Here is a 12,168-nt window from a genome sequence, read left to right on the forward strand (position 1 = left end):
CTGTTTTCATGAAACTCCGAATCGTTGCTATTCGGAACAGTTTCAGGTTTGATTTTCAGTGCTGTGAATGCCCAGTTGTGTCATCTGTGTTCTGATGAAGGGAGACACAGTTGGTGGTGTGCAGTTATTTCCACAACCAAAAATCGGACACTTGTAAAATACTGGAACGACGTTTATATCTCTAATGCAAAACTCTCAATAGTCATACAATATAACTAAGCAGTAGCCTGCTCTTCCCAGCTTGGTTTGTCATTTAAGTTCATCGTTTTTTATTTCCATAAACAATTTAGCCAGCAGAAAATAGAGTTTGTCAGTGATGTTTTGTTCCATACGTTGGGATTCTAAAAGGCCTACAGTAACATGGATTTTATTTCAAACATGAATGATATTCCCGTTCTCATCCTCGGTGATCGCACTGATTTACATGCAGGCATGGGGGGCCTTTGGGGAGAAATTAATTTGTTGTGTCGTCATTTCTAGAGGTTTACTTGCTTATGTGAAATCCTGGAATAAATGTTTAATTTATAATCAAAGCACTGAAATTACCAAACACGGTATTACTTAGAAAGTCAGTTTTTGAGTTAACATCACCAGGAACTCTAATTGAAACATTACATGCCCAAGTATATTGTGCTGCAGTGACTTGGCAATAAAGGTGCATCGTGTCACCTGGGGAAGTTTTGAACAAGGAAGTTTATCTTAAATTCCTAGTAGAATTAGCATAAATATGTTTCGACGCACTCCAGCCAAAAACTGCACATGAGCCTCTATATCCATAAAAACATATCGCTGCCTAGTTTTTTATTTTCAAATGTGTGATTACTAAAAATGCCTTGTACATTTCACTAACTGTCTCTAAAATGAATTGCTTAAACACGCTAGGGCTATCTGTCCGGGTAGATACCAATTTCGTTGAGCTATTGCGCAACTTTGCCATACGTTTTGCTTAGCAACAGTTACCAGCCAAATTGTTGCGTGGTGTGTACTGCTCGTGACTTATTTCAAGTTGCTTTGTGTTCAGCAAGAAAGTTTAAGTTGTATAGACTTTTTGCAAAGCAGCTCCAGGAAATTGAGGCCTCGTCATATTACAATTTGGGTTTCTTGTCTTGAAATTAAAGCTCTCCTCTTTCGCTGAACTTTTCTGACACAATCATTAGGTACCATGTCCGCCCGGCAAAAGCTGCCTAGCTTCCATCTGCAAATGGTGTCCAATTGACCGACTCAGTCGCCTCTGGGCGTGGCTGCCTTGCTGGCCGTGCTGCTGCTGTTGCTGCTGTTGGGCTTGTAGCTGCTGCGCCACCTGGTACAGGTGCAGCAGTTTGTTTTCGTCACCGAGGGCGGAGTCCTGACCGCCCTCTGGGTAGAGCTGCCGGATCATGGCACGGAGACGCTCCGAGTCGTAGCTGGGAGGCTTGGGGGGCAGGACAAGCTGGATACCGGTCTGTAGGTTAAACTGCATCTTGGGTGGCTCGTCAACTGGTACCAAGAAGAGCCGTTATACCGTATTATAGTCAGAACTAGGTTTCGAAATTACCGCCCGGATATTCTGGTTTCAAATCTGATTCTGGTCAAATTTTCCATTGCTTTAACCTCACCTTTCTAAATTATATTATACTGCCAGAAACTTCGAGTCAGCCCAAATCTTCAAGAACTGAATGGCACATTCTTTGGTGTAAAACTCGTAAGAGGGGGTAAAAATGGCTGGTCTGAGTCTTCCTCATAGGCTTTATATGCCTTCCAAATCTTCCAAACCTCATACAAATGTTGATTTATCCCGTTTAGGGCTACTGAAATCCATATGTAAATCTTGATTTTGATTTGTAATCGAATGTGCACTTTCAGAAGAACTTAAGCAAGTAGTACACCGATAGTATACACACCAGATGTGCCCGTTATGGTTTTGATCTTGACGCCAGCCACACGGGGCGTGGACGGGTGTCGCTTCCTCTTTCGTTTCTTCTTCTTAATAGGCGGCTGAGAGGACAAGGCCGCCCGGCTCGGCTTCTTGCTTGGTGGGGCAAACCGCTCACGGCAGAATCTTGGAGTCAAAGAGATCAAAACTGGCATATCAACCTCATCATTGTCTTTATTTTCATAGCTATACTGACAGACTTGTCTAATTAACTCTGAAACATCTAAAAGGTATCCAGGACCTACTTTTTCCAGCAGTAGAGCAGAACGCTGAAGATGGAGACGGCAGCATCGTGAAAGAGGCCTCTCTCAATCAGACCGTTCTCATACGTTTCTATGATCTCATCAGCTATCTCTTGGGAAGTGTTGATCTAGTAATTTATTTCAAAGGATAGATTGGGAGAACAGGACACTGACACTTTGGAATGAATTGCACTTTACAAACTTGGCCAAACAACTGTTTTCACGTGAATATAAGTATTTCCACCTGTCATATATATATATATATATTTGTTTATTTCTATACTTGGTTTTTTTTTCTTATTTTCACTTATTAGTTATGTTTGATAATTAAATCCATGACTGAATTGCCACCACCGTTCAAATTCTGTTCATTTTCTAAAGGGAATGGAAAGCGGGAGTTCGAGAGAATTCTGCGGGAAAGAATGAGAGACTCTACCGAAGAAGACATCACATCTTGCATTATTCGGCTGTTTGACATCTACTTGCACATTACAATGACACCCGTGGTTGGTGTCTGTGTTAGGCTGTTTTCCAGTGGCAAACTCTGGGCAAAAATGTTGCATATGGAGTTCTGTACCTGTAGTTTTGGCGGCACCTGCGAGTCTATGTAACAATCAATGATCGCTTTCGCCTTTTTCTGCACGTATTCTTCATCGTCCAATGTGTACGTGCCCGTTGCTGCAGCGCGGGCGGCAGAATCAGCCAATTCTTTGTATCTGGAATGGAAACCGGTATTTACAGCGCGGTAATAGCCAACAATCCGGCCAACTGAACACTTTCAGGGGCAGCTAGGCATTTTAGCAATCATCAACAAATACCTCCGTCTGTCCACAAAACAGTCAAACATCTAATCAACAAAATAACTAAAATAATGTATAATCGAAACGATCTAACAATCTAACCTTTCGACCTCTGCCCAAAAGCTGAGGTCATTCTTGAGTTTATCAACGATGATAACCTTGTTGCTGATCATGCGCTTGCTCTGAACCCCAGTCTGCTTCTGTTCTGTTGAGCCGAAACAACAACAACAAAGACACAGGCATTGATGGTGCAAATTACAATGGGCTAAAGACCCTCCGTAGTAATAAATGGACTGGTAAAACAAAATAATAGCGTAATTGAAAGGCATTTTAGCGCCACTGGCACCATGCACCACCTCCGGGAGAATGCATCTCATGTGAAAAACCATGGTTTTTGTGCCCATTCACATGAAATATATAGGGGCGTGGATGCTGCATCATATGTCTCCTAAAACCATGTGCACACACACAAACCCATAATCGTGTCCTCTTGAGGATCCCTCTCGGCGCCAGCCACAGTTTCTATGAAAGGTGTACTTTGAAGTGATTACATGTATGTACGGAGAAAGTTTGAAGGCTATACTTACTTTTTCTTTGTGCACGATTTCTTGCCCACGTACGAGTTTCGAGGCTCGTGTTTAGTAGTATCAATTTCCAAAGCAGATGACAGATCAATGGTCACTATTTGTAAGGGGCAAGCTCGTATACCGCGTTGGTGAAATTTCTTTTGTCAAATTTTAAGTCCATGGAAAAATGTCAGCTCCTCTTACTTTCCAACTCTCGCTGGACCTCCTTCTCAAAGAACACTTTGAAGGCGATCATGGTAGCCCTATTCATCAGGCCTCGTCGGAATGATGTCACATTGTTGATAAACATTGCCCACAGGGCTTTCTGTGGGATGAAATTGAACCAGTAAAATAGCGACAGGTTGCAGAACTAACTCAGTATGTGACAACCACACTGATAGACTGATCAGATAGGTACGTTTTCATAACTAATCTAGTTTTAGGCTAGTATGGGTCATCGTATACTTCTAGTAGCTGTCGGGCTTTTTCTGATTTGATGGTGTTGCCAATTTGTAGAGACACGATGTTGTTGCGTTTCCAAAGATAGATCATCCAAGTTACGCCGCAACTTTAGATTAAAGACAAAACTTCGATCACTTTCCACTGACTGCTGTCATTGATTCTTGCTCACATTTTTATCCCTTGGGGCAAGTTTTTCGTCCTCAGTGGCACTGCCTTCTTCGCTTTCCTCATCCGAAGGCTCATCCGGGAAGGTTTCTTGGTACTGCTCAAACCTTCACTCAAAAAATGTAAAGTAATGCAGCAAGTTTGATCAAGAAGTCTATGTAGGAAAACACAGAACAACCTTTCGATTATTAAATGCATGTTAGTCCATGATGGTTGGGGACATCTGGTTGTCTATTCGAGATGACTAGCCTTAAGAGGTCCCGTTTTGAATTTCCTAAGGCAGGGATTCGGTTGAACACATCTGCACTTTGATCAGAGTTAGCCAATCACATGGCTGGTCAAATACAACTCGGAGTAACAAGGGATGAACGGAAAAAAGGAACTACTTTGGTGAGGTTAAGGAATAGCTTTCTTCTAGGCTGAGAACTTTAATACTGTTGTTGACTCTTTATAAATCATGACAACTTGATTCCAACTTTTGCATAAATCCTCAATTTGCTTCTGAATGACGCGGTGAAAAAGTACAATCAAAGACTAAAGAGAGGCAAAACATCCTTCAAGGATATCGGGGAAGGAAATAGTACCACTTTTCTTCCATACTCCTAGCCACACAGGCCTGGGCCGACAGGAGCATCTGAGGCGTCACCTTCTCCAAATGGGGAATGTCTTGGATGATTTCGGCATCGCATTGCAAAGCGTAACCTGGAGGAAGATACCAAAACAGATACAGGCAGATGTTTGTGGTGTACATTTGGTGGAGCTTGCAGGTGCACGTTGCATTGTGTTATTTGCAATCTCTCGCTGTTAAAATTTACCAAAGTCTGTAGCCTTGCAGAAGAACTTGCGCACGATCATGATCGTTTTGGACTGCCTGCTCTTGGCGTCTCTGCACGACGTCTTCATGTTCTCCACGGCCTGCCAGAACTGCAAGGGAAGATCTGACTTCCGCTGGGCCAGGAATCGCTTCAGGAATTCCTGATGGCTGCTGTCTCGGAGAACGTCTTGGAAGACTCTGTGGAGAAAAAGCGGGAAGATCAGTGCCAACAGTTTAACTTAATCGTTGTGACTAAATTTATTTTGTAAGAAACTGTCACAAATTCAAAGATATTTAAAGATTCAGTAGCATAGGCAATCGCTATCTGCCACTTAACATTGTGAAAAAATCCCCAAAGTGAGCGCAGATTAATTCTATTTTGTTTAGTAAAAATATCAAAATTATTTGTCAATGGTAGTGTTGTATCAATCTTTATTGCCGGCATATGCATAGAGACCAATTATACCTTTTAATATCTTGTTACATTTTCCTTTCAAAAGTGTCGTTTGAAATCAGGATATCATATTCCAAGTTAAAAACAGACATTTCTAGATAATTCTGACATTTAATTGAGGGAGTGGTTTCATTTTAATCACAATCCTTCGGTGAAACATGACTTTCAGACAAAAATGATTTACTTTGGTCTTGGAGGTCTGTGGATAGTCTTGCCGTCTTTCCGGATGGCCCTGCACACTGCCTTGCCTGTGCCCATTGCTTCCTCGTCCGGTGTGTGCCTGCTTGCCCTGGCCTGGACGGTGCGATGTATGCCCAAGGCACGCTGGCTTGACGGGCCGAAGGAAGGTCTTGGGCCCATGTCTTTTGCTGGCTTCGGTTTGCCTTCAAATTGAAATCGTACCTTTAAGCATGCAATGTTTCAATTCGACAGAAATTGAGTTGGAGTTATCCTTATCCTGCCTTCTTCGGAGTCAACCTATCCCGATCAAGAATCCAGTTGAATTGTTGTAATTCTGAGTACAAATTTTGAATATTTCAGATACATATTTATTCATTCCTGTTAAATCCCTGATCAAAGTCTTAAAATTTCATTGCGTTAAGATGAGCGATATTTACATTTCAAAGAGATGCAACAATATAATAGACAGAACTGTTGCTGGCGAATCAGACTCAGGTGAATGTGACACTGTCTTACGTTTACGGAAGACGGTGGTAAGTTTTCGCCTGAGACTCCCCTCATCTTCACTGTCACTATCTGGGTCGCTGGGATCGCTTACTACAACTGGCTCGGCAACTTAGTGAGAAAAATAATAACATGTCTTTAAATCCTAGAAATATGACATGTAACTCTTCACACCTTATCAACTATTTTTCTTAATGGCACCTACAACTTGGTTGGACTTTAATTAAACCAAATTGACAAGTCCAAATTTTCCATGATTTCCAAAATCCAAAAGGTGACATTGCAGAAATCCAACAATAAAGTCGAGACACAATTATTTCAGACGGAGAGAGTGCCAATGGCTTCGTACAAAGTAGGTTTTTTTATTAGGATTAGGGTTTAATTTTTTCAGTATCAAATTTTGGATGTCCAATAGTCTCTGACAAACTCACCAGCCCTCGTTGCACTTTCTGCTAGCTGCAGCGCTCTCCACATTCGGTACGGAGCCAGTGCGCTAACCGTCCCCGCTTCAAAGGCCTTGTCAGTCGCTCGCTTGTCCTCCTCCTCAGCGGCTGCACTCTCCCTGGCTGTCTTCATAAGCTGGTAGATAGCATGGCTAGAGGTTTCCACCGAAGGGAGTAGGTCCGTGCTCACACCCCTCTGAGGAAGTTGCTCCGGGAAGGCCGCCGGGCGAGTCTTTGGTCTGGAGTACGCATCCAGCTGAAAGTTCTTCCGAGATGTCTTGCCAAAAAAATCACAATGGCCCATAAAAGCTACAATGTTGAAACCTTTATTTATGAGGCATTCTCTTTCTGTTCTTGATGGAAAAGCCCGATCCTTCAAACTCAATGTTTTGAAGGATCTAGGGGCAATTAGTTGCATAGAATAAGTCATTCGATTTCTTTGCGGTAGTTGATTTTGGAAGATTCAGAAAGGTTTCAGAGAAAAATTTTACAAAAAAATGACTAGAATAGAATACGACTCTGTGAATTCTGCAGTTCCATTTTCTGTTCTATTGATATTTTCAGTTTTATATGTTTTCCTGTAGTATTGACAGTGTAATAATTATGGTTACCGTTTTTGATAGGAATTCTTCCAGATCGTGTCTTTGAAAACTGGTCAAACTTTCTTGGAGAGCTTCGCATGCTAGGTTTTGAGCGTGCACAACCAGCTCATCTGCCGTGTCTTGTGGCAGTTGTCCGCACAATTCAACAGCTAAGCGATCTCCCAAAGAGACATGGCACTCCCCGGTCTGAGTCAGAAAGGTAGCCTTGATTTGCCGTGCGAGACGGTGGCGGGACAGACTGCCTTCGATGTCGCTGCTGTACGTGCCGGTCGTGAGATATTCCTGTGCAGCCTGCCAGAATTTCAGGTAATTTAAGTCGGCTTCCAGACAGTGCTCATGGAGGAAATTGTAGAAAGGATTTCCCGCCAATTTGTCGGCTGAGATTGCACCAATCAAGAGGCGGTGTTTCTGGCGGAAGTTGACCTCACCTAGGCCGTAGCCTCGATATGAGGGCTTGCAGATGCTCATGGCCGCTGGCTGTTTAAGATGGATCTCTGCATTGATGTCTGGAAGTTTGGGTCCTATGGAGAATGTGCTATCCCTTGTGAATTCGGCGAGCATTCCCATGTCTGCAACACTCGAACTGAGCATCTGAGAAGGCGACAGCCGAGGAACCCTCGCAAGCTTGCGCGAGTCTTGGTCCAGCTTCTCCTGAAACGTCAGTGTGCTGTAATCTTTGGTCGGCTCTGGGGTCTTCTCGACGTCCTCCTTGCGGAGGCCGTATTTGCCTAGCTGCTGCCCAAAGCCTGGCTTTCTGCCTTCACGAGTCGCCGTGCTTCTGCGAATGCTAAAGCTTGGGGGTATCCATTTTCCACGGTGCACAGCCTCCAGCATCGCCAGGTTTGCTCTAGTGAGTTGCGCCAGTTGCTTCCCAGAAGGCTGAAAGGCGGTAGAACCTCTACGGCCACGCCGGAGGTAAGCCTTCCCAAAGGCGTCCAGTCCTTTGCCGTTCTTGAGTCCCTTCTTACCGATTTTACCTCCTTGGGCTAACTCGCCATCCTGTACCTCCGAACCTCTCCTGCGGTGTTTCTTGCTCGCCTTTTCTGCTTTCCTGCGCTCGTCCTGTTCCTTCTGAGTCTGCAGAGCTTGAATGTCGGCTTCGAGCTGTGGGAGTCCGATGGAAGTGATTTTGTCCAGTTCAGATATGTCGCCGCCGGTGGCAGCTGCACCAGCGTTGGTATCTAGGGATTTGAGCATCATCGAGAAATCCGCCAGCCGGAATTCCATGGACATAGCCCTGGCCCTGCGAGGCGGTTTCGGCTTTTTTGGCGCGGCCGGTGCGCTCCCTCGGGAAGTTGCTAGGCTGCTGGAAGACGGATCGAGGCCCGTGCCCGACTGGAGGGACATCCTACGCAGGGACGGCGTATGGATGGAGTCTCCAGATACGGAGCTCCTCCCAACCGACGAGGAGCTGGATTCCCGGTTGATCTGGTACGGCACAGCCACGCTGCTACGGCGCATCCGGCTCACTCCACCTGGCGGGAATCGTGAGAGAAGCTTGTCGGTGTCGACAGTTGACAGACTGGTTACATCGCTGCTTCGTCGCCTCTTGGCAGAAGATGGAGTGGTTTTTTCTTCTACGTCCTGGGCAAACTGGGAAGCCTCAGACGGTTCTTCGAACCGAAGTTCCTTTCGGATTTCGTCCTTCTCGCCATCTGGTGATGTGGTAAGTATTTCAGAAATCAAATGAAATCGACTGATTAAGTAAGATCCCAAACTCAGTTCATTGTAAATATATAAAGTTTACTTTGTTGTTTTACACAAAGTAATTTGTAAGACTTGCCCATCTCTGCACCAGTTGTTTTCGAGTCCACTCTAGCTGGCGACTTCTCTGGGCTTGCAGTCGCTGATCTAGTTTGCTCGGGGGATACAGGACAAGGTGACGGTGTTGCAAAGCCTGCCGAAGAACTTGATTTCGATTTGGCAGATGACTTTCTGCTCTCTTCGCTCATTCCACTTTCCTCCGATATGGTCGGAAGCGGGAAGTCCTCTGTCCTCCATCTCTCCTTGTCTTCCACAGACTGGTCGGCCTCAGGTTTAACTCCCAACGTCTCTCCAGTGTCCTCGAGCTTTAAGATGGCTGCCAGCTCAGAGCGCCGCACACCTGGCGAGCTGAACATTGACAACAGGTTGAAGGCGCTCTGCTTTTTTAATCTTGACCCGACCCGAACCACCTGTTTGGACTTCACGACACCTTCTCCCATCAGTGCTTCCTCGTCCTCATCTGCCAGGTCAGACAGACTGCGGACCTTCACCGCGTAACTGTTGGGTCTAAAGACGGGAACCTCACCGCGAACCAACGGCCGTTGAATGAACCACTTGGCCTTGCAGTGGATGATATAGCGGGGCACCCAGTAGTTCTGCAGCGTCTTGAGGAAGAAACCCTGGATGACAACAAAAGCGTCTGGAGAAATGAGCCACTCGTGGCTGTCCCCGTAGATGGAGCCCCCAGGCAGGCGAGATTCCACCTCCACTCCGCTGCCGATAAAATGACTCTGGCGCCGTTCTCGAGCCCATGCTCCCCTCACTTCCGCTGGAGAACGACATTTATCTTGACCTTCTGAACAGGAAAATTGTATAGCCGACATTTTTTATTATCATTTGTACTTGACAAACTTCATTCATAAATGAATACAAATCCGTATACGTTCGGGGCAAGACTTTGCTGATGTTGCCAGCACGAGTGAACGCTCAGTTGCGAGAGTTTTGTGGACCCCAAAAAAGGGTGCAAACAGATTTCTTTTTAATAATGACAGAAAGGCAAATTTTTCGTGTATTTCCTGTCCCTCCCTCCTACAAGCATGGACAATGTGCCAATGAAGCCTTAACCCTAACAAAGGCCATTGCAAGTTACATAAACATTCAAACTTTGGCGCCCTTCAAAAACACCCTCACACGTTAAATGTGATTTTGGATCCGCCCTTGCCCTGTTGCAGTTCATAACTGACCTGATCTCACAGAGGCCAACCATTTGGCATGTTCCGGTAACTCGAGCATCCCTCCGTGCTTGATGTACTTGGCTTCCATCTGCCGGAACAACGCCCTGTGCTCATCCGGGCAGTTGGTGGTCTTGCGGAACCGCTCAGCGTCCAACCAGAACTGGAGCGCCTTCTCGCCCGCTGTCCGCTCCAGGAAGGCGCGGAACTTGCGCATCCCCGAGACCCGGCTCAGCCAACGGGACATCAGGCGGCGATCCAACATCCTGTCTTTGGCGCCTTGATGCAGTTTTAAAAAAATGAATCTCTAACTAAGCCTATACCACTTTGCCTGTCGTACTTCCTCCTTGAATAACTAAATCCAATTTAAACATTGATACTATTTCCAATTTACTCCAATGCCTGTACAGACAGATAATTATCTTGTAATTTGTTACATGCCCTTTCCTTGTACAACGAATGATTGGCCAAAATGTAACTCCTCCAATCACAAATAAGCGCATGATTAAAGGACTAATAAAGTTGCTCTTGTAGCTGTTCAGCCTGCAGGTGGCACGCTTGCGATCAAAATTGAATAAAACTGAGGGATTGGGTTGTGTAATGTAAACCTTGGAGAACCTTACTGGACTGATCTGATCCATAGGGGCAGGACAGATGCAACTGGGTCTTCTGCAGCTGTTTGCATAGCAGATATTCGACGCATAGATCGGTCTTGAAGAACAGCGGGGCACGCTGGGTGCGAACCCATCGCATCAACTTGAGGCGATCGAGACGCTGAAAATAGAGATCACACGTGACTGGGTCTGACAAGTTGATCATAGTTGATTTCAACGTTTCCATAAACCAGTTAGTCGTCAATTCAATCCTCGATAATTTTACAGAGGGAAATTTTTTGGCATGTTTATTTCGTTCTGTCATGTTTTGTTTTCATGTTTAAAAATTAACCTGATGGTTAAAACCCCTTTTCAGGGTAGCGCACCAATTGTCATCATCCTCATTGTCACCTTATTCTTTGTCAAGCTCAAGCACTTTATCCAAAAACAGTCGCCCATTGTGAATTTTGCTCAACAAAATACCTGACCATCAAGAGTCACTTTTCAATAGGAATTGACCGAATCGTCACTACAAGGTTACATCTGCCTTACTTACATACTGAGTTCGTTTGATAGGTGGGTCTAATTCAAACGTCTGCTCTGTGAAACGGTACAGCAAGCGCTGAGAGAACACCTGCGATTTTGGCAGAGGGTTATTCATGAAGCAGTAAACACAAACTGTAACTACTAAAAAGTATGACTATTTAAGGTCGACTTCGCTGTCCGCTTGAACGTCTCGTTTATTGTCTCTCGTAAAGCTGAAATGATCGAGAAGTGGTGTTGAAATTAACTTCAAACAGTTTTTTAAGGGATGCGCAGAAGAATACGCTCTTTGTGGCATGATCCGTTTTGTAGAGGGGAAAGCTATACTTTGAAAAGTCCGACAACTGTTAGTGTGGTCTTGAGCATCCACTTACCGGGAGCGAAAGGAAAGTGTTGAAGTAGTCGACGAAAGTCTTGTCGCATAGCAACCGAGCAAACTCGGCCTCAGTCGGAACTTCCCCTTATCAAATGCATAGAATTATAAAAGTTAACAGTAGCGGTGAATGACAAATGCTTGAGGTATGTTCAACAGACGTGGATAAAGATGTGAGTAGGCTATAAGTTTTGAGTCGAGACTACTTGAAAGTCAAACCTTTTTGCATGGAATCTGTGTACAAAAGTTTCAGTATTAGCCAAAGTGTTTTTACCTTTGGGAACTGTTTCCGAGTTGTCACTCTCCATGTCACTTTTTTCGCGCCCTTATTTCAGGATCTTCGACCTAGGCCCACTTTCTTGCATATCTCCAGCCTCAATTGCGTCAGCACAGTATTTTAAAAACAAGGGTTCCTGTTCACTTCGAGAAGCGCAAACCGAAACAGTCAAAACCATCGTGGATTCACCCGAAAGCCAACAACACAAACACTGGAGAAAGTGCGCGCGCACGCTCGCACAAGATGAGAACATGAATGTGACGTCACAGCCGTTACCACCACTAGCACTTTTGAACGCATAA

The 12,168-nt window shown here is 44.9% G+C and overlaps 1 protein-coding gene across 1 annotated transcript; it reads right to left on the reverse strand.

Moving 5' to 3' along the window:
* Positions 1-241: 241 nt before the first annotated feature.
* On the reverse strand, positions 242-12,092 carry LOC110989791 (uncharacterized). Its single transcript, XM_022254419.2, has 19 exons — positions 11,864-12,092; positions 11,591-11,676; positions 11,230-11,307; positions 10,704-10,854; positions 10,093-10,359; positions 8,928-9,704; positions 7,154-8,799; positions 6,531-6,819; positions 6,112-6,210; positions 5,600-5,798; positions 4,963-5,159; positions 4,732-4,849; positions 4,152-4,254; positions 3,725-3,845; positions 3,057-3,159; positions 2,732-2,870; positions 2,158-2,282; positions 1,881-2,038; positions 242-1,476 (listed from the first exon to the last, which is right to left on the reverse strand). Exons 1-19 carry the CDS (start codon positions 11,895-11,897, stop codon positions 1,154-1,156), a joined length of 5,013 nt encoding a protein of 1,670 aa, XP_022110111.2. The 5' UTR covers positions 11,898-12,092; the 3' UTR covers positions 242-1,153.
* Between the last annotated feature and the right edge of the window lie 76 nt (positions 12,093-12,168).

The sequence above is a fragment of the Acanthaster planci genome, linkage group LG06 (assembly GCF_054643075.1).
Source record: "Acanthaster planci isolate LZ-2023a linkage group LG06, COTS_SCS, whole genome shotgun sequence".
NCBI classification, from domain to species: domain Eukaryota; kingdom Metazoa; phylum Echinodermata; class Asteroidea; order Valvatida; family Acanthasteridae; genus Acanthaster; species Acanthaster planci.